The 25,466-nt window shown below is 55.7% G+C and overlaps 1 protein-coding gene and 1 long non-coding RNA gene across 8 annotated transcripts; one reads left to right on the forward strand and one right to left on the reverse strand.

The window, feature by feature from the left end:
• Positions 1-4,385: 4,385 nt before the first annotated feature.
• LOC105481280 (uncharacterized) lies at positions 4,386-8,772 on the reverse strand. Of its 3 annotated transcripts, XR_011610073.1 has the most exons (5): positions 8,699-8,764; positions 7,259-7,423; positions 6,460-6,634; positions 5,642-5,859; positions 4,386-5,185 (listed from the first exon to the last, which is right to left on the reverse strand). It is a non-coding gene; the product is annotated as an uncharacterized lncRNA (long non-coding RNA). The 3 variants fall into 3 exon arrangements; XR_011610074.1 differs by lacking the exon at positions 4,386-5,185 and having other exon boundaries at positions 5,332-5,859; positions 7,259-7,426; positions 8,699-8,772; XR_011610072.1 differs by lacking the exon at positions 4,386-5,185 and having other exon boundaries at positions 5,332-5,859.
• Positions 8,351-22,856, forward strand: LOC105481279 (solute carrier family 4 member 3). Of its 5 annotated transcripts, none has more exons than XM_011740789.3 (23): positions 8,351-8,504; positions 8,659-8,802; positions 9,172-9,337; positions 9,911-10,188; positions 10,335-10,450; positions 10,820-11,100; positions 12,723-12,871; positions 13,017-13,197; positions 13,616-13,751; positions 14,017-14,200; positions 14,623-14,722; positions 15,159-15,343; positions 16,012-16,237; positions 16,417-16,635; positions 17,047-17,195; positions 17,397-17,591; positions 18,752-18,982; positions 19,344-19,433; positions 19,892-20,058; positions 20,668-20,921; positions 21,303-21,472; positions 21,658-21,831; positions 22,527-22,856. In XM_011740789.3, the coding sequence occupies exons 2-23, from the start codon at positions 8,752-8,754 to the stop codon at positions 22,602-22,604; spliced, it is 3,780 nt and encodes a 1,259-aa protein (XP_011739091.2). In that variant the 5' UTR covers positions 8,351-8,504; positions 8,659-8,751; the 3' UTR covers positions 22,605-22,856. The 5 variants fall into 5 exon arrangements, with proteins under 5 accessions (XP_011739091.2, XP_011739093.2, XP_011739092.2 ...); XM_011740791.2 differs by having other exon boundaries at positions 8,352-8,504; positions 10,901-11,100; XM_011740790.2 differs by having other exon boundaries at positions 8,372-8,504; positions 8,719-8,802.
• The last annotated feature ends 2,610 nt before the right edge of the window (positions 22,857-25,466 follow it).

Consider the following 25,466-nt stretch of genomic DNA (forward strand, 5'->3'; position numbering starts at 1 on the left):
AAACTCTCTGTATTATAGATTCAAGAATTATATTTACAAATTTATATAAGGCCCTATGGGGGTTAGTGACTTAACTAAGTGATAGAAAACTCCATTACTAAGACTTCGGAAGCAGGGAGAAGGCCAGCTCGACAGACCTGTCTCTTTTTCTCTGTAGGAGAGGGTCCGTCTTTGCCACGTGGAGGACAGGGTGACATCCTCCACCCTTGTCAAGATGCTGTGGTAGCTTCTGAAGAGACCCTACCCAGATTGCTTGGCTGCGGTTGAAAATTCAGCCATGGTTCTGTGCGTTATGTTTTGCCCATCACTGAGTACATGCACTATTTCACATCTATCTATTCATCTACTCAAGGGGTGGTGTGGTGTGGTCGTGGTATAGGAAAAGACACGGTGGATTTAGCTCTAAAAGATCCAGGGTTATGCCTTAGTTTTGTGGCTCCCTATTTAATCACAAAAGTGCTCACCCTTGTTCCCTCATCTACTGCATGGGGATGAGACTGATCAGTAACTTACCTAATTCACAAAATTGTTGTGTGTAATCACGTATATGGAAGTACTATGTGGTCCATAAAACAGGAAATAAGTGCTGGTTAAAAACCTGCCTAGGCTGGGCACAGTGGCTCATGCCTGTAATCCCAGCACTTTGGGAGGCTGAGGCAGGTGGATCACCTGAGGTCAGGAGTTTGAGACCAGCCTGACCAAGATGATGAAACCCCATCTCTAAAAATACAAAAATTAGCCAGGCATGGTGGCGGGCATCTGTAATCCCAGCTACTCAGGAGGCTGAGGCAGGAGAATTGTTTGAACCCGGGAAGTGGGTTGCAGTGAGCTGAGGTAGTGCCATTGCACTCTAGCCTGGGTGACAGAGCAAGACTCCATCTCAAAAAAAAAAAAAAAAAAGCCTGCATTTTAATGTGTTTCTATGTGGATATGTCCTCAGACGCTTCTGGGGACAGGAGTGAACCATAGCACAGGTGTTGTTCTTTTGACCCATCTTTGTCATTTGATTGTTTTGGACTCAGTGACTTCTCCATTCTCCACAAAAATATTCTTCAGTTTACCAGTTACTATAATTACTTGTGCACTTGCTTTCAATTCCACAGACGTTTATTGAGCTCTTAGAATGTGCCAGGCTGTATGTGAGAAGATGGGGGCAGGGATCCAAGGATGAATCAGACGCGCTCCTGCCTTCAAGGAGCTTCTGGTCCAGGGAGGGAATGGGGAAAGGTGCCCTGGAGGTGGTCGTGAAGGCTGGGTAAGGTTACAGTAGGAGAATATTGCTATAGTGACTGTTTCTGAGCACCTGCTCTAATAATTTCATTCACATTATTTCACTCAGTGTGACCACCCTGAATGAAAAGTGTGATCTCCATTTCACAGGTGAGGAAGCTGAGGCTCAGATTCAATACAGGGAATCTCACCAAGGGGATACTAGATGTCAAACTTGGGCCATCTGCCTGGAATCTGTGCCCTTTCCTCTCAACTGGGTTGCCTCTCAGGCCTTCCAGAGTGCCCACCCTGCTTCACCCTTCAGTCTCTTTCCCTTTTTTTTTTTTTTTTTTTTTTTTGGCTGGAGTCTCATTCTGTTGCCCAGGCTGGAGTGCAGTGGCACAGCCTTAGCTCGCTGCAAGCTCTGCCTCCTGGGTTCAAGCGATTCTCCTGCCTCAGCCTTCCGAGTAGCCGGGATTACAGGCATGTGCCATCAGGCCCAGTTAAATTTTTATATTTTTAGCAGAGATGGGGTTTCACCATGTTGGTCAGGCTGGTCTTGAACTCCTGACCTCAGGTGATCCACCTACCTTGGCCTCCCAAAGTGGTGGGATTATAGCGTGAGCCACCGTTCCTGACCTTCAGTCCTTTTCTATTCATCTCCGTGTGGCACCAACTTCCAGGGAAACCACATTCTTCCGGAAAAACACAAACCAGATCACCTAAATATCCAGGCAGACTATTCTTTCCTGCCATAGGGCCTTTCTGGGCCCTTCCTTTTGCCTAGAATGTTCTCCTCTCCCCACTTCTCCAACTCACCCTTCATGGCATGGCCAGTTCTTTCGTTCCCTTCAGGTTTTTCCTCTTTGTCACCTCCTTACCGAGATGTCCCTAATTCTGCTTCCTGAATGTTCACTGTAGCAGGCCTTTCCCCTCATGGCTTTTGCCATGTTTCTTAATTATAAGTTGTGTTTGCTTGTTTGTTGTCTTCAAGACAGGGTCCAGGACTTTTTCACCAACATATACGCAACCTGGCATGGAGTTCTGAGTGAGTGTGTGAGCTTCAGTTTACACACTGGGTGCGTGAAGTGTTACTTTACAACATTCGCAAAACAGCCTCATTTTATTTCAAGCCCCCATCCCACAGGGTTAGCAGGACTCACCGACTTCACTTTCTCCCCTCTCTGCATCTTGGAGACCCTCCTGCTTTGCTGATTGGGGAGGTCAAAGGGTCTGCTCCTCCACTCCTTCCCCATCTTCCAGCCAAGACACTGTCTCTCTTGCTAACCCTCTTCCTCTTTCTTCCTTCACAAACCTCCTTTGGTTCCCTAAAGCGTTGGCTCTGGGAGAACAAAAGGCAGAAGGGCTCGTAGGCGATTTCTGCTTTCTGTCCTACCCATTCGCCCCAAATAACAAAACTCAAAGCAGGCTACCTGCTTGGGTAGGGCCAGGAGAGGAGCATGTAAGGACATAGATCCATATTTCAAAATTCTCTGTTAGCCAAATAAATCAAATGCATCAGTAAAGACGGGAGCTGGAAGGTGGAGTCTGCAGGGGTGGGAGGAACTTCAGGGACATTGGTGCTGTCCTGAGATTGGATCTATTTAAAAGCTGAGTCCAAATTTACCAAGCAACCCATAAATTATAACGGGATAAACCACCGCAGAGTAACAACAATGGTAAATAATAAGAATTTCATTTATTAGGGCCGGGCGCGGTGGCTCACGCCTGTAATCCCTGCACTTTGGGAGGCCGAGGCGGGTGGATCACGAGGTCAGGAGATCGAGACCATCCTGGCTAACACGGTGAAACTCCGTCTCTACTAAAATACAAAAAATTAGCCGGGCGCGGTGGCAGGCGCCTGTAGTCCCAGCTACTCGGGAGGCTGAGGCAGGAGAATGGCGCGAACCCGGGAGGCGGAGCTTGCAGTGAGCCGAGATGGTGCCACTGCACTCCAGCCTGGGCGACAGAGTGAAGACTCCGCCTCAAAAAAAAAAAAAAAAGAATTTCATTTATTGAGCACCTATTTTGTGCCAAGCATTGAACTGGCATTTTATATATAGCATCTCTAACTCCAGAGTCTGGGCTCTTTCTCAATGCCATGTTCTCTCTTGTGTAAAAATAATGTCTTACTCACCACCAGGCCAGTCAGCAGCAAATGGCACTGGGTGCTCTGCTCTGGGGAGCGGGGAGATCCTTTTCACAAGAGTCTAAGTGAAACTGGGGCTAGCTCAACCCATACCCTGCTCTATTCCAGAAACTCTCTAGCCTGCCAAGTTAGGGTTACCAAGGCAAAGACTGGTCCATGACCAAAGAGTGTCACAATCTACCCTGGTGGGGTAAAAGTCATTCTGGATCTCCCCGCCTTCTTAGAGTTTGCGATTGTCATCTTTAGTATGGCTCTTAGAATTATTGCTCTGGTAAGGGCAAGCTTTTGCTTATTTTATGTGTGTACATTTCACCATTTTTCACACTGCAAGTTATTTGAGCACTTTTTGGTACTTTCGTCTCTTAGATTTGTAGTAGTATTGAAACTAGCTAACAGTGTTGAGCACTTACTATAGGCCAGTCACTCTTTTATACAAAGGAACTCATTTCATTCTCTCAACAACCCTGATATTTTTGCGATTTTACAGATAGGCAATCTGAGTCCCAGAGAGGGCAAATAACTTATCAAAATCACATAATTGTCAAGTGGCAGAACTGTGCTATGAACTCAGGCTGCTTGGCTCTAGCGGTCTCACGTTTAACTACTCCCCCATACAGATGCTAGTCGCAAAGATGCAGTCTCCTTGAAAAGTCGATCTGGGAAGTTAGTGGTCTATTTCAGTTTGTGCCCATGGCATGGAAAGTCTAACAGTTGTGTGAGGCATCAAGACATGGTGGGGGAGGCTGGGTGTGGTGGCTCACGCCTGTAATGGCAGCACTCTGGGAGGTTGAGATAAGTGGATCACTTGAGGTCAGGAACTTGAGACCAGCCTGGCCAACATGGCGAAACCCCATCTCTACTAAAATTGCAAAAATGAGCCAGGTGCGGTGCCTGTCTGTAGTCCCAGATACTAGGGAGGCTGAGGCAGGAGAATCACTTGAGCCCGGGAGGCAGAGGTTGCAGTGAGCTGAAATTGCGCCATTGCACTCCAGCCTGGGTGACAGAGCAAGACTCTGTCTCAAAAAAAAAAAAAAAAAAAAAAAAAAAAAAAAAAAAAAAAAAAGACATGGTGCGGGGAGGTACTGTGGTATATGGGGATAAACATTAGATGTAAAACCTGAAGCCCGTGCATCTGCTTCTTGGCCATGTTGCCTATGAGCCTTAGACCTTGGGCAAGCCAATTAAACTTCCCAAGCCTCATTTTTCTCACTTGTCAAATGGGATTAAGATGCTCTACCACAGAGGGTTGTTGTGAGGAACCAATGAAAATATGAATATTAAAGTGGCTTGTGAGCCGGGAAACACTACCTGCATTTAAAATAATGAAGTTATCATTGTTGTTATCCTTAAGAGTACAGGATGGAGACGATAGGGAATGACACAGTAATCATAAGAGAGGCAGGGGCTACCCAGGCCTGTTAACAGGAGGGCCATTCCCTCACATCCTCTCTGCCAGCTCCTTGATGTTGGCAGCACTAATGTCTGGTGCCTGCTCATCCCATGACCCAGACTTAGAGCCCATTCCCCTGATTCTAGCAGTCAGGATGCCTAGTTGCAAACAATAGCCACTTTAAGCTGGAAAGGAATTTATTAAAAAATAATGAGGATTAGGTAGTATTCTGGGGAGGAATAGAGAGCAACGACTAATGACCAGCCACAGCATGAGAACTTCTCCGCCTTCCATGCCTGCAGAAGTCTGAGTCTCCTGTGCACGTTGCTCACTTCTAAATTCAGGTCTTGCACAGGTGAGTCTGACCGGTGGAACCGAGGTCAGTATCTGTGCCCTGGCTGCAAGGGTTTTCTGGCTTCTACCTTGGCAAGAGAGGACTTAGGAGAAATGATCAAAATGTAAAAGTGGGTTTTCAAAGATTTGGGTGGCCACAGATGACAAATTATCTGCCATACTGGTCTAGTTCCCAGCATGCTGGCCCCTCAGAGTGATTTCAGGTAACAGCATGAGAGGAATCCACCCGAGTGCTTCTGGCCCATTCATGGGGAGCCCAGAGAACGATGTGTTTTGCCTCTACATCTGGGTGGTGTCGCAGGATGGCTCCTGCTCCCTCGGACTTAAGGGACAGGCTGTAGTGCTGCTGCATGTGCAGACAAGTGTACTGGGGTGCCAGCATGCAGGGTGGGGACGTTCCTGTGAGACTGGACCGTGGGGAAGGGTGTGACAGTTGGCTACTGCTCAGAGCTGGCCTGTTGCTGGCTTCAGCCTTTGCTGTCACCTTTCCTGTCACCATTTCAGTGTCTACAGGCTCTAAGCTAGAAGCTGACACATACCCAGAATGGCCATCATTTGTGCAAGAAAGGAGTGCTCTTTTGTCACAGAAATGAAGACCCCATCGGGAACACACCGTAGGGGACTGATGATTACAGGTGCGCTGCAGGCAGGATGTCAGAGAGGAGAGCGGGCCTAACAAAAGCATGCGTTTATGTCTAATAGGATGAGTTGGTACGAAACAACTGGTGGGTGTCAGCATCATCTTACTGCCCCCAGCCTGGAAAGAAAGAGATAAACATGGGTTTCTAAAAGCTCTTCAAGGGGAGATTTTGCTCCATCATCTCAGAGGGGTGGAGGAGAGAGGAAGGTCTATAAGGGTAGAGAATGAAGCTGCAGATGCTGGGTGGGGTGCGGGAGTCTCCAACTGAAAGGATGGGGGTCTGGGGCTCCCAAAAGATGAGGACCTGTGCTCAGCATACTCCCTGGGGTGGGTGGAGCCTCAGAGGGATGAGTCCTGTGATACCCTTATGGCATCTTGGCGTGCAGGATGTACATGGATGTACACCAGGGCTCCCAGTGGCAAGACCCTTCTCAGGCTGTCTCAGTATTAAAGTAACTGCTGTCTGACTTTACCGGCTAGAGGAGCAGGATTGGGAACACAGTGTCGAGGTGGATTGAAGACCAGAGCCCTAGGAAAGATTCCAAGGCTCTGGAGTATCTCTAAGGACGTGAAGGCCCTACCAAAACAAAATTCAAGGTAGGGACTTGGAACCACGTTGCCTGGCTCAGAGGAATAAAGAATTGGGATAGCTCTAGTTTGCTAGGCCTACTGTAACACAGAATCATAAACCAAGTGGCTTAAACAATGGAAATCTACTGTCTCACGGATCTGGAGGCTAGAAGCCAGACACAGAGGTGTCTGCAGGTCTAGGCTCCCTCTGAAGGCAGTAGGGAAGGATCTGTTCCAGGCCTCTCTCCCAGCTTTGGTAGTTCCTTGGCTTGTGGCAGCATAACTCCAGTCTTCACAAGGTGTTCTCCCTGAATGCACGTCTCTGTGTACAAATTTCTCCTTTTTACTTGTATATAAACACGTGTGTGTGTATATATATAATATATAATATATATAATATGTAATATATATATTTTTTAGATGTAATCTTGCTCTGACACCCAGGCTGGAGTGCACTGGCACAATCCCTGCTTACTGCAACCTCTGCCTCCTGGGTTCAAGCAATTCTCCTGCCTCAGCCTCCTGAGTAGCTGGGATTATAGGCATGCGCCACCACACCAGCTAATTTTTAGTAGAGATGGGGTTTCACCATGTTGGCCAGGCTGGTCTCGAACTCCTGACCTCAGGTGATCCACCTGCCTCGGTCTCCCAAAGTACTGGGATTACAGGTGTGAGCCACTGCCCCTGGCCAATTTCCCCTTTTCATAGGAACACCAGTCATAATGGATGAGGAGTTCACCCTTATCTTAACATCTGCAAGAATGTTATTGCCAAATAAGGGCACACTCTCATGTACCAGGGGTTAGGACTTCAACGTATAAATTTTGGGGGATACAATTCAACCCTCAACAGCTGGGCCTCCCATTCTGGGTTTTGGGGCACACTTCACATGCTCTGCCTAGGCACAGCTGATTCCCACCCTAGGAATTCCCACCCTGGGACTCACCCTGTGAGACCTAGGAGGACAGCACATCTCTTTCAGTTAAAACTTTTGTCTGTGGTTTGGAGAGTCACCTTCAATACATGGATAATGATGCCCAAACCTGTCGGCAGCCTGCTTTCCAGCTGTGATCATGGCAGGTAAGGAGCCTCCCTGAGTCTCCACTGTCCTCTGCTGACCAAATGAGAATCATTAACAGCTCCTCTTATTATTATGCCTGAGACAAGGCAGTCAGTCTGGAGAGGGCCTACCTAGCTAGCACAGGGCTGTGAGCACACACAAGACAATGTGGGCGTCCAACAGATCCTAGCTCCCTTCCCCTTGGAAGGCTATGCACACAGAAAATCTTTCCTTGGGTTGAGCTGAGGTCTAGATGAGGCCAGGGGTCAGACAGGGTAAAGTACCAAGGTCACAGGGCTGTATGGGCATGGTACTGTGTAGAAGTTCAGTTTCATTGATCTCGGGATAGGGGCCGATTGGGGTCCAGAAGCTCCTTCGAAAGACCTTTTGCCCTTGGAAAATGAGATGTGACCTCAGGGATGGGGGGAGAAGGGAGAGGAAATGTGGAAACGAAGCCATAAAATCTTAGAGGTGGAGAGAACTTTGGAACACCACTGTTGCAGGCCCCTCTTGCTACAGTTGGGGAAGCTGAGGCTGGAGGAGGGGGAGGTACTGTGTCAAGGTCAAACGTTGGGTGGTGCCGGGCGACAGAAGCCAGGACTTTGAGGGGCAAGGCTGTAGTGGAACTGAAAGGGGAGGTGGTGCGTGCTTCCAGGGGTCTGTGAGCTCCTTTCCCAAGACTGGAGGGGCCTGTGTCTGCGGAGGGGGGTGGCTTCCTGGGCTCTGGAGGGGAGGGGAGGTTAAAAGCAGGGTGGGGGAGCGAATCTGGGGGATTGTGGGAATTTCGGGCCGCGCCCCCGCCCCCAGCCATGCGTGGGGCGCCTGGAAAAGGGGCGCGCGGGCAGGTGGGGTGCTGCGGGGCCCGCGCGTGGGGGCCGCGCCGGCCGGGGCGGGGTGAGTCACGGCCCGCCCGCTCCCATTGTGCGGCCCGGCGGCGGCGGCGGTGGAGGTGCTGAGCGGAGCGCGAGGAGGTGGAGCCGCGGGCTGCGGGCTCCGGCGCCTGCGTCCGCCCGGCCAGCCCGGCTCTGCGTTGCGAGGGGCCGGACGCGAGTCGCGGCTGCGCTCCAGAGCGAGCGCGGGGGACATGGGGCGCGGCGGCCCGCCTGGGCCTCGCAGGCTCCGGAGCCCCGAGGTACCGCGGGGCGGAGCGCGCCGGGCAGGGCGGGGGACCCGGGCTGTCCCGGGCGTGGATGGGCCTTGGAGGGGCGCTTGGGCCGGGAGCGTGGATCCGGCTCCCGGGTGGGGGGCGCCAACGCAAGGAACCTGACCCCGCCCTCCTCCCCCAGGGCTCCCCGCTAGGCCCCCTCAGCGGCCCCTCCTTCTCACCCGGGTCTCGGGTCCCTTAGTGAGTGAGAGCATCCCCAGCCGCCTACCCGGCCATGGCCAACGGAGTGATCCCGCCGCCCGGGGGCGCCTCCCCCCTACCCCAGGTGACCGGCGTGCGCGGGGGCGGGGGAGAGATGGGGGAGGAGAGGGGAGGGGCCTTAGGGTGGGCTGAGGCGTCCTCTGGCAGACCCACGGACCCACCCCACCCCCAGATCCAGGGATGAGCTGGGCTGGGGGTTATGGAGAAAGAGGGGGGCTTTTGGTATTTTCCAGATCGGTAACCCTCTCTCTTTACAAGCTCTGGGAGCCCAGAGAGGGTGGTTTCTGGGATGCTGACACAGGTCTGGGAGCAAGGGGAGGGGGCCCGATGGTGCGAGAGCCTGCTGAGGTCCCCCAACTAGGGCTTGGAGTTGGGGTGGGTGTGGGGCCTTCATGGGTCAGGGGTCCTTAGCAGAGGCTGTCTGGGCCTGCAGGTTCGGGTGCCCTTGGAGGAGCCCCCTCTAAGTCCAGACGTGGAGGAGGAGGACGATGACTTGGGGAAGACCTTGGCTGTGAGCAGGTTTGGGGACCTCATCAGCAAGCCCCCGGCCTGGGACCCTGAGAAGCCCAGCCGCAGCTACAGCGAGCGGGACTTTGAGTGTGGGTAGCCTGGGGACCCCTAGTGCGGCCGCCCTCGCCACCATCACCTTCATCGCCACCATCACCGCGCTCACCTCCGGCTTGGTCACCCAGTGCCATCCTGTGCCGGACACTGTGCTGGACTCTGTGCTGGGCCACATGCCGTGTTCAGTCATCCTGCCTCCCCCACCCATCGCCTATCCGCCTGCCAGGGGAGGTGGGCCCCAGACCAGGGGAGATCTAGGGAGTCGGGCCTGGGCCCTTCCACGGTGACCTTCCTCTTCCCCTTCAGCCCCACTCACTCCCTCCTTGTCCCACCTCGACTCCTCCAACTCCACCTTTCCCCTCCTTGCTGTATCACGTCTCCCCTCCCAGCCCCCTTCATGACCTTCCCTGTCCATCCGCCCTCTCCTCCCACTCCACCAGACCTCATCAATGACAGGCACGTGGACACAGGTGTTGGGGGGTCATGGCCCTGGAGGAAGGACTAGGGTTCCCCTGTTTGCGGCCTTGAGCTGGAAAGTGTGTGCCCTCGGGTGGGGAGGGCCCCCGTTTCTGCTGTGGGGGCCTCAACTGGATCTCCTGCACCCCCAGTTCACCGGCACACATCCCACCACACCCACCACCCGCTCTCAGCGCGCCTGCCTCCACCCCACAAGCTGCGGCGGCTGCCCCCCACCTCTGACCGGCACACCAGGAGAAAGAGGAAGAAGGAGAAAACCTCTGCTCCCCCCTCCGAGGGGACCCCTCCCATCCAGGAGGAGGGGGGAGCTGGAGTGGATGAGGAAGAGGAGGAAGAGGAGGAAGAGGAAGGAGAATCTGAGGCAGAACCTGTGGAGCCCCCACCCTCAGGGACCCCACAGAAGGCAAAGGTAGGGGCTTCCCTTTGGAGGGGTGGCAGGTCAGGGGTGCAGAGAGGAGGGGAGGAGCCCATGTTGGGGCTTGTGTGAGGCTGGGTAGGGTTGGGGGCTGCATGGTGGGTTGGGGCAGGGCCCCAGGGCACATTCTGTGTCTGCAGTTCTCCATTGGAAGTGACGAGGATGACAGTCCAGGCCTCCCTGGGAGGGCTGCTGTCACCAAGCCCCTGCCCTCGGTGGGCCCACGCACTGACAAGAGCCCCCAGCACTCCAGCAGGTACTGGCTGCAGCCTCTACTCAGCAGGGCCCAGCCCAGAGCCGCAGGGTCCCGAGCTCCTGGCAGTCACCTCCTTCCTGACCCTGGGGAGTGTCCCCAGCTCTGACCCTGAGAGAAGAGAAGCAGGGTATGGGAGGGGGTTGGGGATCCTTCTCTGTCCTCGTGATTTACAAGGATGAGAGAACAAGGGGAGAGAAAAAAAGAAGAGCAGAGTGAAGAGGTTAGGAGTTCCCTGGGAGAGAGTGACAGAGTAGAGAGGATGAGGAGAAAGGTAGATGAAAGGGGGAGCCATGGGATGGGAAGGGGGTCTGGGTTAGTGTCCTTTCTGCCCAGGAGGGGCCTGGGTCTCATGCTCAGGGTCTACTCCAGGCCCTGCTCTGAGCTGAGGGACGGTGACGGAACCACTGACCTGGCCCTGTCAAGTCCAAGGCTGCTGTGTTGCCTCCCCAGCTCCCCCAGCCCCCGGGCCCGGGCCTCCCGAATCGCTGGGGAGAAAAGCCGGCCCTGGAGCCCATCGGCCAGTTATGACCTTCGGGAGCGACTGTGCCCAGGCAGTGCCCTGGGCAACCCGGGTGGTCCAGAGCAGCAGGTGCCCACAGATGAGGCGGAGGCCCAGATGCTGGGTTCTGCAGACCTGGACGACATGAAGAGTGAGTGAGACCTTGTGGCAGCCCCCATGGTCCACTGCGACGGACTCCCGGCCTCCGAGTGACCTTGGAGAGGCTCTGAGCTGTCCTCCACTCAGGGCTGAGTCCTCTCTGAATCCCTGTCTGCTGGGATGTGGCCAGTGATGGGGAGCTCACTACCTCACCCAGCCACCCTCTCTGATGGCCAGAGCTGAGATTTCCTTTCCTGACACTTCACACCTCAGTCCTGATTCTGTCCTCTGAGTCACCCCTAGAAAAAGGCAGCTCTCTTTTTCACATCATTGTATCCCTCCCCAAGGCCCCTCTTCTCAGGGTGAACTCTGTCTCCTAGCTCTTTGATCGCCTCCAAACCCAGGCCCTGAGTCTGAGCCATTGCTCTGGACCCCTGCCTCTCCCTGTGGCAGGACCCCTCACTCCCATCCCACTACCCTTGGCTGGGCCTGGCTGTGATCTCGGCACATTCCTTCCATCTTATCAGTGCCCTGGTTTCTGTGCCACCTGTCATCACCCATGGGGCTCTGTGCCCAGGCCAGGGGCATCACTGATCCCTCCTCCTCCTCGGAGCCACAGTGTGTGGGCGGGGTGGGGGGAAGGGTAGGGCTTTAAGCTCAATACGTCATGGAAAGTTGCCAGGGCCTGAGGACAGGGACGGGAACAATCCGATGGCAGCAGTAGCAGCGGGATGGGGCGGGGGAAGGGCGTGTTTACAGACCCAGGGTGGGGGCTGGATGCCGCCAGGAGTAGGCTTGTGGACGTGGGGAGTTGGGGTCGGGAGGCTGTGCCACCTTCAGCTCTGGTTGGACAGAAGCCACGCCGTCCAGGCTGCCACCTTGTAGGAGAGCCAAGGGGTCTGGCAGGGAGCGGGGGCCGAAGTTTCGGCCACCAGGAGAATGACAAGCCCACTGGAGGAGGACCCTGAGCCCAATGGGGCACTGAGCCCTGGGTCTGGGTACTCCAATAGCCAGGGCTTTGGGAGGGATCCAGCCCCCAGTCCTCGAGACTCACTGGCCTCAGAAGACTTAGAGATGTTTGTGCTGGACTTTGAGGATGGTGGCCTGTGGGAGTCCATCAGGGGCCAGCTGGGCCCCATGGCACGGCCACCAACTTGTGAGTAACGGGGCTGCTGGCCTTTCCCTGACTGCTGCTGGCCTGGGTGGGGCAGGCAGGAGGAAGGGAGCGAAGCCCTGCCTGAGTCTGCTGGGCTGTGTACCTTCGGGGAGGGGACATGGGTGTTGAGAGAGAGAGAGGGTGCATGGGAAGTGTTGGGGGCTCAGTGCCCTGGGACTCTGACTCAGTGCCAGTCATGGGACCCAGACAGAGAGGGAGGGGCAGTGGCCATGGCAGGGGCTGGAGGGTCTGGCTGGGGCTGTGGACTGAGCTGGGTCTACCTTTGGATTGCACCTTGGCCGGTGGTCCCAGGTGACCATGGGGAGGTCCTTCCCTCTTTCTGAGCTTCAGTCTTCTTATCAATGAAATGGCCACATGGGATTATGTGGTTCCCTTTGGCATGGCCTGTAGGTGACTATAGAGCTCACTAAGTAGATGGGTTGGGCAGAAGGAGCTGGGCCGTGACCCCGAGGCCCCCAGCTGGACCTGTGGGACCCCTAAGCCCATCTTCTCTGCAGGTCACCGACTGGAGGACAACCCTGGTGTGCGGCGACACTTAGTGAAGAAGCCGTCCCGGACACAGGGCGGGAGGGGCAGTCCCAGTGGCCTGGCCCCCATCCTTCGCAGGAAGAAGAAGAAGAAAAAGCTGGACCGGAGGCCTCATGAGGTCAGAATGCTGAGTGGGTGGGCCTGTGGCTTCCTCACGTCCCTCGGCCCTGGAGCCCTCCTCTCCTTGCCCCCCTGCCTTGCCCTGTTACCGTGTTCCCCACACCTATTGGTCCCCAGGCCCTCACCTGTGGCACGTCCCCCAGGTGTTCGTGGAGCTGAACGAGCTAATGCTGGACCGCAGCCAGGAGCCCCACTGGCGGGAGACGGCCCGCTGGATCAAGTTTGAGGAGGATGTGGAGGAGGAGACAGAGCGCTGGGGGAAGCCCCACGTTGCCTCGCTCTCCTTCCGTAGCCTTCTGGAGCTCAGGAGGACCATCGCCCATGGTAGGGACTCCCAGGCCTGACCTGAGGCTGCATGCCCTCTTCAGTCTGTGCCAGGCTGCTCAGCTCCCAGGGACACTCCCTGGAGTCCTGGGCACAGGCAAGATCCTGCTGCCACCTGGGACTATGATCCATTTGCTTGGGCAGCCCATGAGCCCCGAGGGGCAGGGCTGTATCTGGTGCAAGTAGTCAGTCAACAAATGGTTTCCCCTTCCTTGTGGGGAGGGGCCGTGCCCTCGTTCCCATGCTCCATTTTCACAGGCTGGCCTGTGGCAATATGGAGCTGTGTATCCGCCTGGTACATTGGGCGCTTTGCCCTTCCAGCACATTCCCATGCTTTTGGGGGGCAAGGCAGAGTGGGAGGAGATTTCTCCTGTCTGATGGGACTGTGTGCCCTCTCTGTGCCTGACTGTCCCCCTAGGAGCTGCCCTCCTGGACTTGGAGCAAACCACCCTGCCAGGCATTGCACACCTCGTGGTGGAGACCATGATTGTGTCTGACCAGATCCGGCCGGAGGACAGGGCCAGTGTCCTACGTACCCTGCTACTGAAACACAGGTGCCGGGGTTGGGTGCCTGGGAGGGGCCTGTCCAGCTCAGCTGCCGTTCCAGGAGCACAGCCTCTTCTGAGTGGCTCCCAGCCTCTGCTTGAATACCACAAGTGACAGAGAGCTCATTTCTATCTTTTGACACTTTCAATCATTAGAAAGTTTCTTCTTACACTGAGGCAGAGGGATGGAGGCCCTGACCCTCCACTACTCACCTCATGACCTCAGTCTACCATGAGCCTCTCCTCCTCACCTGCCTCACCCTGCCCCTTCCAGCCATCCCAACGATGACAAGGACAGTGGCTTCTTTCCCCGAAACCCATCGAGCTCCAGCATGAACTCGGTTCTGGGGAATCATCACCCAACCCCCAGCCATGGTCCTGATGGGGCGGTGCCTACCATGGCTGATGACCTGGGGGAGCCAGCCCCACTCTGGCCACATGACCCTGACGCCAAGGAGGTCAGTGCCCTTGCTCTAGCTTGGGCCAGGGGACTGAGAGGGTGTCCAGTTTCAGTTGAGGTCATCAATGACTTCACTGAGCGGGTTGGGAAGGTTGGGTTACTGGCATCATGCTGGGCATTGGGGGACCTAGTGGAGACCCGTATGAGGGGTCCCTGCCCTGAGACGCAGGAGCTTTGAGTGTGATGATGTGGCAGACCCACAGGAGCTGTTTAAACAAGATAAGGCTGAGGTGGTAGTAGGGGGCGTCGAGGTAGGGTTCACATCCCAGCTGGTGGCTCCCAGTGTGGGGCCACAGTGCAGTACCTGCCCACTCTGGGAGAGAGAAGCAGGTCTCAGAGCCAGGGCTGGAGCCAGGGCTGGGAGGGCCTGCCACGGCCTCCGGTCTGGGTCCCAGCCCTATTCCAGTTCTGCGTCCTCAGAAGCCCCTCCACATGCCTGGGGGAGACGGTCACCGGGGGAAAAGCCTGAAGCTGCTGGAGAAGATCCCTGAAGATGCTGAGGCCACCGTTGTGCTTGTGGGTGAGGAGGGCCGGGTGCTGCGGGCAGGGTCTGCAGCGTGTGTGTGCCTCTCCTGGGGGCCTGCTTGTCTGAGCTCTGGCCTGGAGGCCGCCTCTTCCATCTCCCTCCAGGCTCCCACCTGGCCCCTGCTCTTCCTCACAACCTGTCTTAGCCCAGCCCTTTCATAGTCCCCTGCCTGCTTCCTGTCCAATTTTCTGCTATCTTGGACTTGGAATTAGAAAAAAAAGCAACCCTTCTTTAATACCCTGAGTTTCCATCTGTTGGTGAATTGTAATCAATGTATAGACACACAAGTGAATAGTGCCCCTTTAGACTGGGGTTTCTTTGTGCAGTTTACAACCTGCTCAACTGTCCATGATAGCCCTAGATAGCTGCCCCAGGGCCTGCCTTGACTGCTCCCCTTTGCCCAGCGCCCTGTGCTTTCCTCTTCCCCTAGGTTGTGTGCCTTTCTTGGAGCAGCCTGCAGCAGCCTTTGTGCGGCTGAATGAGGCTGTGCTCCTGGAGTCTGTGCTTGAGGTCCCTGTCCCGGTCCGCTTTCTCTTCGTGATGCTGGGGCCCAGCCACACCAGCACTGACTATCACGAGCTTGGGCGCTCCATTGCCACCCTTATGTCTGACAAGGTTGGGTGCATGCTGGCTCTCAAGGCCTCTTCTCCTAGGCCCTGCTTACCCCTGTCCCTCTCATTGTCTACAGTGGTGTCCATAGAGGCAAGGGTGCTAGAGGCCCCTGGGTGGAGGCCATGCCCTGGAGAGTGGTGGGGGGAGCTGTTGGCCCAGGGGAGAAGAGAGAGCCCTGAGCTGTGGCTGTGGGAGGGGCTGGTGACATACAGGGAAAAGCCCAGACCCCAGAGCTTTGGATGTGATGTGAGACTTGATCAGGAGGGCTGGATGTGCTGGTCTTTGCTGTGGCTTCTCCTGGGATTAGATAGGAGGGTCCTTCAGCCAGGGGCAATGTTCACAATATTTATCAGCCTGTAAGGTGTGGCTGATCCAGTTGGAATGGCTCTGGAAGCCTCTCCTCTGCCAGGCATTGTCCCTTTAGGTGCTGCATGTGGAAGTCTGGCATCTCCTGGGGGAATGGAGGGCACCTGGGGCTTTGGGGCAGTGGCTTGCTGGCCTGCTGGGATGGGTGTCAGTGTTCCAACAGCCAACACTGTTGGACTGGCCCAGTATCTATGGCGGAATGTCCACCCTGCCTGTAGCTCAGTGACCCAACACCTGCCTCAAGTCTCCCTCCTGGAGGCGCCCTTGGCCGTCCCTGAGGGTCCTGGCCTTCTCATTGCCCCCAGCTGTTTCATGAGGCTGCCTACCAGGCAGACGACCGGCAAGACCTCCTGAGCGCCATCAGCGAGTTCTTGGATGGCAGCATTGTGATCCCCCCGTCCGAGGTGGAGGGCCGCGACCTGCTACGCTCCGTGGCTGCCTTCCAGCGAGAGCTGCTTAGGAAGCGGCGGGAGCGTGAACAGACCAAAGTTGAGATGACCACACGGGGTGGCTACACGGCCCCTGGGAAAGGTCAGACCCTTGAGGGGGGCTGAGTGCCCCCAATACACACTCCCCCATCCCAGGGCCCTAAGGCTGTGACCCCAGCCCCGTCCTGACTCCTGGAGTCCTTTGCATCCCTGATCCCGACAGCCTGGGGCCTCCAAGCCAGAGGGAGTGGTCTGTGCCCCAGCAGCCCCTTGTCCCCCCAGAACTGTCTTTGGAGTTGGGGGGCTCTGAGGCGACCCCTGAAGATGACCCCTTGCTGCGGACGGGCTCGGTATTTGGGGGGCTCGTGCGGGATGTGAGGCGCCGGTACCCGCACTACCCCAGTGACCTGCGAGATGCGCTGCACTCCCAGTGTGTGGCCGCTGTGCTCTTCATCTACTTCGCAGCCCTCAGCCCTGCTATCACCTTCGGGGGGCTGCTGGGTAAGGGACTGGGGCTTGGGGAATTGAGGGGCTCCTCTAGTCACTATTGGTCCTAGTCTCACTTGCAGGATTCTGGGTCTGGGTGTGATTGCATTAGGGGCCAATGGTTAGATGTGCTAGCAAAGGTGTGAGCACCTTATAGAGATACTGGGTCAGGGAATCCCAGAGATCACCTTTGGGGGGCTATAAAGTGAGAGGGTGTGGGAGAGGTGTAAGGGATGGGGGATCCAGTGATCACCACTGGGGGCTAGTGGGGAGGGTCTGGGAGCAATGGGGTATGGAATGGACCCTGCCTGTCGTTCTAAGGGGCTGCTCTGCTTTTGTTGGGGGCCCCAGTTTAGGACAAGTTAGATGAGGAAGGGGGCAGATAGACAGAGCCAGGCTAGGGCCATCCTGCCCGTGCTGCCGCAGGAGAGAAGACCGAGGGGCTGATGGGCGTGTCTGAGCTGATCGTGTCCACCGCTGTGCTCGGCGTCCTCTTCTCTCTGCTGGGGGCTCAGCCCCTGCTCGTGGTTGGCTTCTCTGGGCCGCTGCTTGTGTTTGAGGAAGCCTTCTTCAAGGTGAGGTGGAGCCTTGTCCTGCTCCATCCATCCTGCCCCACACTCTTCCTTACCTACATCCTGCCCCACACTCTTCCTTACCTAGGGGATGGGTCCCTGCATTCTCCCTCTTCCTCGGAGTTCATCCACTGCCTATTCCAGGGGGCACTGACACCCAGGGCAGGCCACCTGTGGGTAATGACCGCTTCCACCCCCACCTAGTTCTGCCGAGCCCAGGACCTGGAGTACCTCACTGGCCGGGTGTGGGTTGGCCTCTGGCTGGTGGTCTTCGTCCTTGCCCTAGTGGCCGCCGAAGGCAGCTTCCTGGTCCGCTACATCTCGCCTTTCACCCAGGAGATCTTTGCCTTCCTCATCTCACTCATTTTCATCTACGAGACCTTCTACAAGCTCTACAAGGTGGAGGTCCAGAGAGGTCTTAGGGGTGGCAGAGATGGGGGTGGACGTTGCCCTGGGGAGGACAGCATGGGAGGGGGAGGTACAGAAAACTGAGGGACAAGGAGAGGGACTGTGTTGGAAGTGAGAGGTTGTAGGGACATCCTAGGCTAGGTCTGAACTGAAGGGGAGGGAGTCAGACCCAGAGGGTGGGTACCAGGTCACGACTCCAGGCACCTGGTTGGAGGCTTAGTAATAAGTAATAAGGACTCACTTGCACAGATGTGTGATGGGGAGGGAGCTGTCAGTGCTAAGGGGCTGGTTGTCCTTAGGTCATCTTTTGTAGAGGAGTGTGTGTGTGTGTGTGGTGTGAGTATGGTGTGTTGTGTGTTGTGTTTGTGTGGTATGTGGTATGTGTGTGTGGTGTGTGTGTGCATGTGTGTGTGCATGTGTGTGCATGTTGTATGTGTGTTTATGTGTGTATATTGTGTGTGTGGTGTGGATGTGGTATGTTGTGTTTTTTGTGTGTGTTATGTGTGTGTTGTGTTATGTGTCGTGTGTGTTGTATGTGTGTGGTGTGTGTGTGCATGTGTGTGTGTGGTGTGAGTATGGTGTGTTGTGTGTGTGTTGTGTTTGTGTGGTGTGTGGTATGTTGTGTGTGTGTTTATGTGTGTATATTGTGTGTGTGGTGTGGATGTGGTATGTTGTGTTTTTTGTGTGTGTTATGTGTGTGTTGTGTTATGTGTCGTGTGTGTTGTATGTGTGTGGTGTGTGTGTGCATGTGTGTGTGTGTGTGTGGTGTGAGTATGGTGTGTTGTGTGTGTGTTGTGTTTGTGTGGTGTGTGGTATGTTGTGTGTGTGGTGTGTGTGTTGTGTGTGGTGTGTGTGTGCCTGTGTGTGCATGTTGTGTGTGTGTTTATGTGTGTATATTGTGTGTGTGGTGTGGATGTGGTATGTTGTGTTTTTTGTGTGTGTTATATATGTGTTGTGTTATGTGTTGTGTGTGTTGTATGTGTGGTATGTGTGTGTTATGTGTGTGTGTGTGGTGCAGCTGGATGTCCGTGCATTACTGTTGTCTGACCAGGTATGGAGGGGACACCCTCTCTCTCACAGGTATGCTGATGACGATGAAATCAGGTCACCTGCCAGGTGAGTGACAAGGTGTCCTTGTTATCCACACACAGGTGTTCACAGAGCACCCACTGCTGCCATTCTACCCCGCTGAGGGGGCCCTGGAGGGGTCCCTGGATGCTGGTCTGGAGCCGAATGGCAGTGCCCTGCCCCCCACCGAGGGCCCACCCAGCCCGAGGAACCAGCCCAATACGGCACTGCTGTCACTCATCCTCATGCTCGGGACCTTCTTCATCGCCTTTTTCCTGCGCAAGTTCAGGAACAGCCGCTTCCTGGGGGGCAAGGTGCATGGCTGCTGGGTGTGGAGTCCCCAGGAGTCCCACAATTCCTGCTTTTACTGCCAGGCTCAGCTCCCCAGAGAGGCTGCACCCCTTCCCCGATCAGCCTGTGGACCAAAACCCAGCCCAGGCAGCCCCTACCCCTTCGGAAGCCTCTTCCCTGGGTGTCGTCTTGCCCTTTGCTCAGAGAAGTCTAATCAAGACAATAGCCTCCCAGGCTGCGCTGGCACCTATGGGGTTGAGAGGCAGGTGGGAGGTCTTCTGGCTCCAGCGTGGACCCAGGCAGGGCCAGAGATGGCAAGCCCCGTGTTAGTCTGCTGACCTTGCCTCCACCTTTTGCTCCCTTCCCCAACCGGCCCCTCTCAAGGCTCGCCGCATCATCGGGGACTTTGGCATCCCTATCTCCATCCTGGTGATGGTCCTGGTGGATTACTCCATCACAGACACCTACACGCAGGTGAGGGAGCCCCAGCCTGTGGCAGCTGCTCTCACCCCAAGGCCAGGAAAGGGAGCCAACGACACACCTCCATGGGCCCTGGGGTTGGGATCAGGCCTGAACTCAGCTTTCCCAGTGGAGTGGCCGCCCTGTGGGATGGGGCTGGGGCTTCTGGCTGAGGGCCTTCCCCAGGGAGCCTGAGTGAAGAATCCAGGAGAAGCAGGTGTAGGGCTGGGAGCAGAGTGACAGGTATCCCACACAGGTCCCCTGAAGCTCTGGGGCGTAGGGAGGAGGCGCTTCACTTGCCTGCCCTCTATTGGATCCTTGGAAGGACAGTGAGTTTTGGAGGATGCAAAACTAATTTCCCCCTAACCTGTTCACACCCCAACTCCCTGAAGTCCTGGTATTGGGGACGCAGCCTGGTGGGCTTCCCAGCATGGGGAGGCTGTGGCCCTGAACCCTGTTTTCCTGCCATGTAGAAGCTGACTGTGCCCACAGGGCTCTCAGTGACCTCTCCTGATAAGCGCTCATGGTTCATCCCACCCCTGGGCAGTGCCCGTCCTTTCCCGCCCTGGATGATGGTGGCAGCTGCTGTCCCCGCCCTCCTCGTCCTCATCCTGATCTTCATGGAGACACAGATCACGGCGTGAGAGAGATGGGAGGAGGAGGTGGGAGGGACGAGGCCAGGGTCCTTGGCTCCTTGGCTTGGTTTCAGGGTTATGGCGGGGACATCATTATCAGTATCAGGGTGCCAGGAGGGTGGGAGCTGGTGGCAAGCCTTGAGGAAGAGAGTGTATGTGGAGAAGCTGGCAGGGGTGAGGAGGAGGTGGGGGAGGAGCAGAGAGCAGTGGCATCCGGGGCAGGGGCATGGTTTCCCCGTGATGGTTTGATGTGACATCTATCTGTTGCCACCACTCTTTGCAGGGTGGCACTTGACAGTGCTCAGAACACTAGCAGTCTAAGCTTGCACCCAGGGATGCTCACATGTATCTAATTTTGGTTAAACCACAATAACGTGGTAAGATCTGGCATCTGGCTTTTGTGGTGTTTTAAATATTCACAGTGTGAGAATTTGGCTCACATTTGCTTCAATGTGAGAACTTCAATTTGGGAACTTGAAAGAAGCAGCTGGCAGTCCTGGGGAGAACTGTAGTCTGCACGTCCTCCCCCTACCATCTTGTCTCTGTGTATGCCTGTCTCTGTCCCCTGCCCCTGCCGGGCCAGCCACATCCCCCTTCCCACCTTCTCCCTGCAGGCTTATTGTCAGCCAGAAGGCGCGGAGGCTGCTCAAGGGCTCTGGTTTCCACCTGGACCTGCTCCTCATTGGCTCCCTTGGGGGGCTTTGTGGGCTGTTTGGGTTGCCCTGGCTCACAGCTGCCACGGTCCGCTCTGTCACCCATGTCAATGCGTTGACAGTGATGCGTACTGCCATCGCGCCTGGTGACAAGCCCCAGATTCAGGAGGTGCGGGAGCAGCGGGTCACTGGTGTGCTCATCGCCAGCCTCGTGGGTGAGAGCCTGCCTCCACCCTGCACACCCCCTTCCTTGGGCCCCATGGCCTTACATCCTCTCTATCCCAGGCTTGACTCTGCATCGCCCAGTGTGCTGTGTGTTGCCCTTGATCTGACTCCCAAACCTGCTTCCCAACACTCCCCTAGCTGCTTCCTCCCGGAGTCCTTTCCTGGCTCTCTGTCCTGCCCCCTCTTCTCTTGTTCATGGTGATAAAGCCAAGCTGATTGGTCCAGTGGGTCCATGTTGCCTCCCCACCAGGCCTGTCCCTCTTTCTGGGGGCTGTCTGAGGGGTCAGGCGGGTCTGTGTCACCTCCTTCAGGCCTGTCCATCCTCCCGGGGGCTGTCTGAGAGTCAGGCGGGTCTGTGTCACCTCCTCCAGGCTTGTCCATCGTCATGGGGGCTGTGCTGCGTCGGATCCCATTGGCTGTGCTCTTTGGGATCTTCCTGTACATGGGGGTCACGTCCCTGTCTGGTATCCAGCTGTCCCAGCGTCTGTTGCTCATCCTCATGCCAGCAAAGCACCATCCTGAGCAGCCCTATGTGACCAAGGTAGGGCCAGGAAGCATGGGGGTGGGGCAGTGGGGTGATAGGAAGGGGATCCAGAGGGATCTGGGAGCATCGATGGACGGGATGAATATGAAGGAGAAAGTGGGACCTGGGAGCCAAATTCCTCATGATATGGGTGGGAGCAGGCCGGGATGCTGTGCACCGAGGCCCACCGGCTGCTCCCTCAGGTGAAGACGTGGCGGATGCACCTGTTCACCTGCATCCAGCTGGGCTGCATCGCACTGCTCTGGGTGGTCAAGTCCACGGCGGCCTCACTCGCCTTTCCCTTCCTGCTGCTGCTCACGGTGCCTCTGAGGCATTGCCTTCTGCCCCGGCTCTTCCAGGACAGGGAGCTGCAGGCGGTAAGGGGGTGGTGGTTTGGGGAAACAGTATGAGGGCAAATGGGCACTGGGTTCCAATCTCTGTTTGGCCACCCACTAGTTGTGTTAGTTGTAACTTGTGTTGCACTAGTTGAAACTTGTGTTGCAAGTTATCTCACCTTCCGAAATCTTATTTTCACCTGTATTATAGGGGTAATCGTAGATCCTACCTTATAGGACTGTTGGGAGGGTCAAGTGCTAGTCCAGGTAAAGGCCTCCGGATGGTGGTTTTGTACGGGAGTAGGCACGGGGCTGCTGCACACAGCTGTGCAGGTGGTGCCTGACCAGAAACACCCAGCTGAGAGGCTACAGGGTTGATGTGGCACTGGCGTTCACCCTGAGCCCTGTTTTTGTCAACTAGAGGAAAAGACATCTTTTTGCAATTCATCCATACTCAAACATGGTGTACAAAGGTACCACAGCAACTAGAAGTGGCCTCAGGAAAGAGCTTCATAATAATAATCATTATTATTATCACCAGGAGGGGCCTGGTATCTGATCTGGGAGGTGACCTGAAGGCTTTGGCCAAGGGCAATGCTGCCATCCAGGGTCATGGTACTTGCAGAGAGGCTCAGGAAAGGTCGGGGAGCAGGGAGGACTGCAGGTTGGAGGAGCTGGAAAATGGGAGGGGATGAGCATGCTTCCCTGCCTTCCCCAACCTTCTGTTCCCTCTGCAGCTGGACTCGGAAGATGCTGAACCAAACTTCGATGAGGATGGCCAGGATGAGTACAATGAGCTGCACATGCCAGTGTGACCCTTGAAGACAGTGTCCCTCAGAGACCCCAAGACCTTAGGGATTGACATCTGGGCCTCAGGTAGAGCCCAGCCCCGGGCCGGGGGGCTCCTCAGGACCCAGAGATGTGCCTGGAACCACTCCTGATGCCATGGCTAGAGTGGCCCCCATGACTTCTGCCTGGGGCGTTGACCTTGCCTCACCTTTCACAGACCAGACCGGCACAGGCTTTGAGCTCATTATAACCACACTCCTTGTCTCGTGTCTGCCTCACTTTCTTGGTTCCATCTTTGGTTTCCCAGGTCATACTTATCCATTTGGAATTGGAAGAATTCTATTTTCAGGGTCATCAAAACCAGGGAGAGGTTTGAGTCAAGGACAGAGTCCTTGGGAGAAAAAGAGAGAATCAAGACTGCAGAAGGCCAGAGCTGGGCCTTATCATCACCCCCCAGGCCCCCTCAAGTGCGACCGAGGAGCGGGCAGTGGGGGTGGGGGCACTCAAGGTCTGCTCAAGGTCACATGCCCATGAATCCAGCTCCTGCTTAGCAAGAAGGAGAACCGGGGAGGGGAGAGGGAGAAAGTTGCTCCAGTGTAGCCACTGGGGAAATCAGAGGCTGCGGGGCCACAGAAGGAATGGAAAATGTCTCTCTTCTTTTCTTGATCTCTGGCCTTCGGAGGAGCAGAGATAGCAGCCCAATCCCCTAGACGCCAGGGTGGTGCTGGATTTGGGGACCCTGGACCATTTTAGATTCTACTGTTTTAGAGAGGCAGTTCTGGGATTCCTGAGGCCACTCCTTGTGCAACAGTCTCAGTTTTGCCAGAAATAACCTGGGAGACTTGAGGGGAGCAGGAGCCCATTGCGTCATAGTTGCTAGGCAACCCCCAGCCTGAAGGAGCACATCGTCCCCCGTTGCCCTCTGGTGGCTACTCTCGCGTGCTGCAGGCTCTGTCCCGGCTGAGGAATAGCAGCACTGCCACCTGGTGGATCCGCGGAGCTCAGAGAGCCCATTCAAGTGCATCTAGTTCCTCCCGGGGAGACCAGCCCGGACAGGCACGTTCCGTGGTCCGCAGCTCTGGGCAGCTCAGAGCTTCTGAGGCCGGGGATCCCTCAGCCCCCAGCAATTTCCTCCGGAGCTGGTGCTGCTGCTTTCTTCTCTTTTTCCAATTTTGCTCCCCGATGTGCTGAACTCCTATCAACTCCAGTGGCGAAGGCACCAGGCTCAAGAGGTGGGAAAGGAGACCCAGACTAGCAAACGAGACATGGAGTTTTACTGGGTCTTACATACAGGGGAGAGAGTCCAGCGGTGGTGAGCGGGGGCAGGAGGAACCACAACCGCTTGCAAAAAGCAGTTTCTGTAGCATTTCCACTTAGCACCTTCCCCCTAACAACCTCCACCTGGGGATCTTCATTCAACCCAGACTTGGGCCTGGACCTTTACCTTTATGGCTGTGTTCCACAGCCCGGGGGCTCAGATGTTTCTCGTAGACAAGGAAGGACTCTCCAGGTTGGCGACTCCTGGATTCCCTAGCTTGGAACATACATTCAGGTGCGCCTGCCACACAGGGCCATTCTCAGGCTGTGCTTAAGTTCCTGCCGTCAGGTGCGGTTATCATACACTCCCAGGTTCAGGCCAACAGCTGGTGCCCCGAAACTGGTCAGGAGAGAAGGGACAGGCCACCGTGAGGCTGTTTGTTGTGTTCCTAAGGAAAAGAAGAGCCCTCCAGATGCCCTGGATTATTGTCCGGGTGTAAGCATTTTATTCCTGTCCACCTAGGCTCCCTGGGTCTCTGGTGCCATGTGGCCTCTAACTACATTTAGCCTCTCCCCTGGTGTATATGAGGACAAGATTCCTTTTCCTTTAGATTGGCCAAGGCTGGGTGGAATTTCAAAAGAACTTTGCCAAGGAACGAAGTCAAGGTCAAATGCAAAACCTAGAAGGGACCAGTGCAGAGAAGATTCTAAACACAGATGGCAGGGGCCACTCAGACAAGTTTGGTGGAGAGGCTTTGCACGTGAGGACCCTGGTTCCTTCCCAGAGTCCTGCTTCTCCTTGCCAGCCTGGATGCGGTCAGGTTCCCCTGTTTGGTCTCGGGGATTCCTAGACCCCACAGGAAGGAACTGCACTTTTTCCAGCCCCTGCAAGGAAATGTCAGTGTGGGTCTAGAAAGCTGGATTCCTCACTGGACACAGATGGTGTCAGTCATCTCTGCTTGGCAAATAGCTGCAAACTGTGGGTGTTCCTCCACTGCGAAATGAAGAGGGGCGGGGCCTTCTGACACGGGGAATGAGTCCTGGTCCCGGCTGGTGGGTCAGGGTGGGCTCCAGCAAAGCTGGGGCTTGAGGCCTCGGAGCAATAGGCGAAAAAGCTTCAATGACAGCCAGTGATAACCGCTTGTCACCCTGGCAGCGTTACTCATTTAAAGACGACCACATCCATACCAAGGGAGGGCAGCCGTCGTTTAGGAAGGGCAGGAGGCCAGGGTTAGCTAACATTCTGAGCTCACCCAACACACTCAGGGTGACCATGGAGGATTGAGAAGACCCAGGACGCTGTGGCAACCAAAATGGCTGCCAGGGATGCAGACCCAGGGGGATAGGAGAGGAAAGAGAGACCCAGCTTGGGCGTGTGACACAGGGGACACCAGACACACGGCAAACCCATAGAAAGGCAATGGGCCTGGCCTGGGGCTTGGCTGGTCAGAGAGCATGTCATTTGGGGACATTCAGAGTTTGTCCTGAAGCCCTTTGTAGCCCTGGTGTTTCCTCCTCTGACTTTCTCTTCACCGGGCCTCTGACCTTCCTCTCTTGGAGTGCTGGGGCCCTCAACTCCGGCCCTCTTCAAGGTGCAGAGGAGAGTTAGTGGAGGGGAGCCCCAGCCGGCC

This window comes from Macaca nemestrina, chromosome 11, assembly GCF_043159975.1.
Source record: "Macaca nemestrina isolate mMacNem1 chromosome 11, mMacNem.hap1, whole genome shotgun sequence".
Lineage (NCBI taxonomy): Eukaryota > Metazoa > Chordata > Mammalia > Primates > Cercopithecidae > Macaca > Macaca nemestrina.

Coding starts and splice junctions, on each gene's coding strand:
- LOC105481279 (XM_011740789.3), top strand. CDS start 8,752: ATGGCCAACGGAGTGATCCCGCCGCCCGGGGGCGCCTCCCCCCTACCC. Junction 8,803..9,171: donor GCGCCTCCCCCCTACCCCAG/GTGACCGGCGTG, acceptor CTGGGCCTGCAG/GTTCGGGTGCCCTTGGAGGA. Junction 11,101..12,722: donor AGACCTGGACGACATGAAGA/GTGAGTGAGACC, acceptor TCTTCTCTGCAG/GTCACCGACTGGAGGACAAC.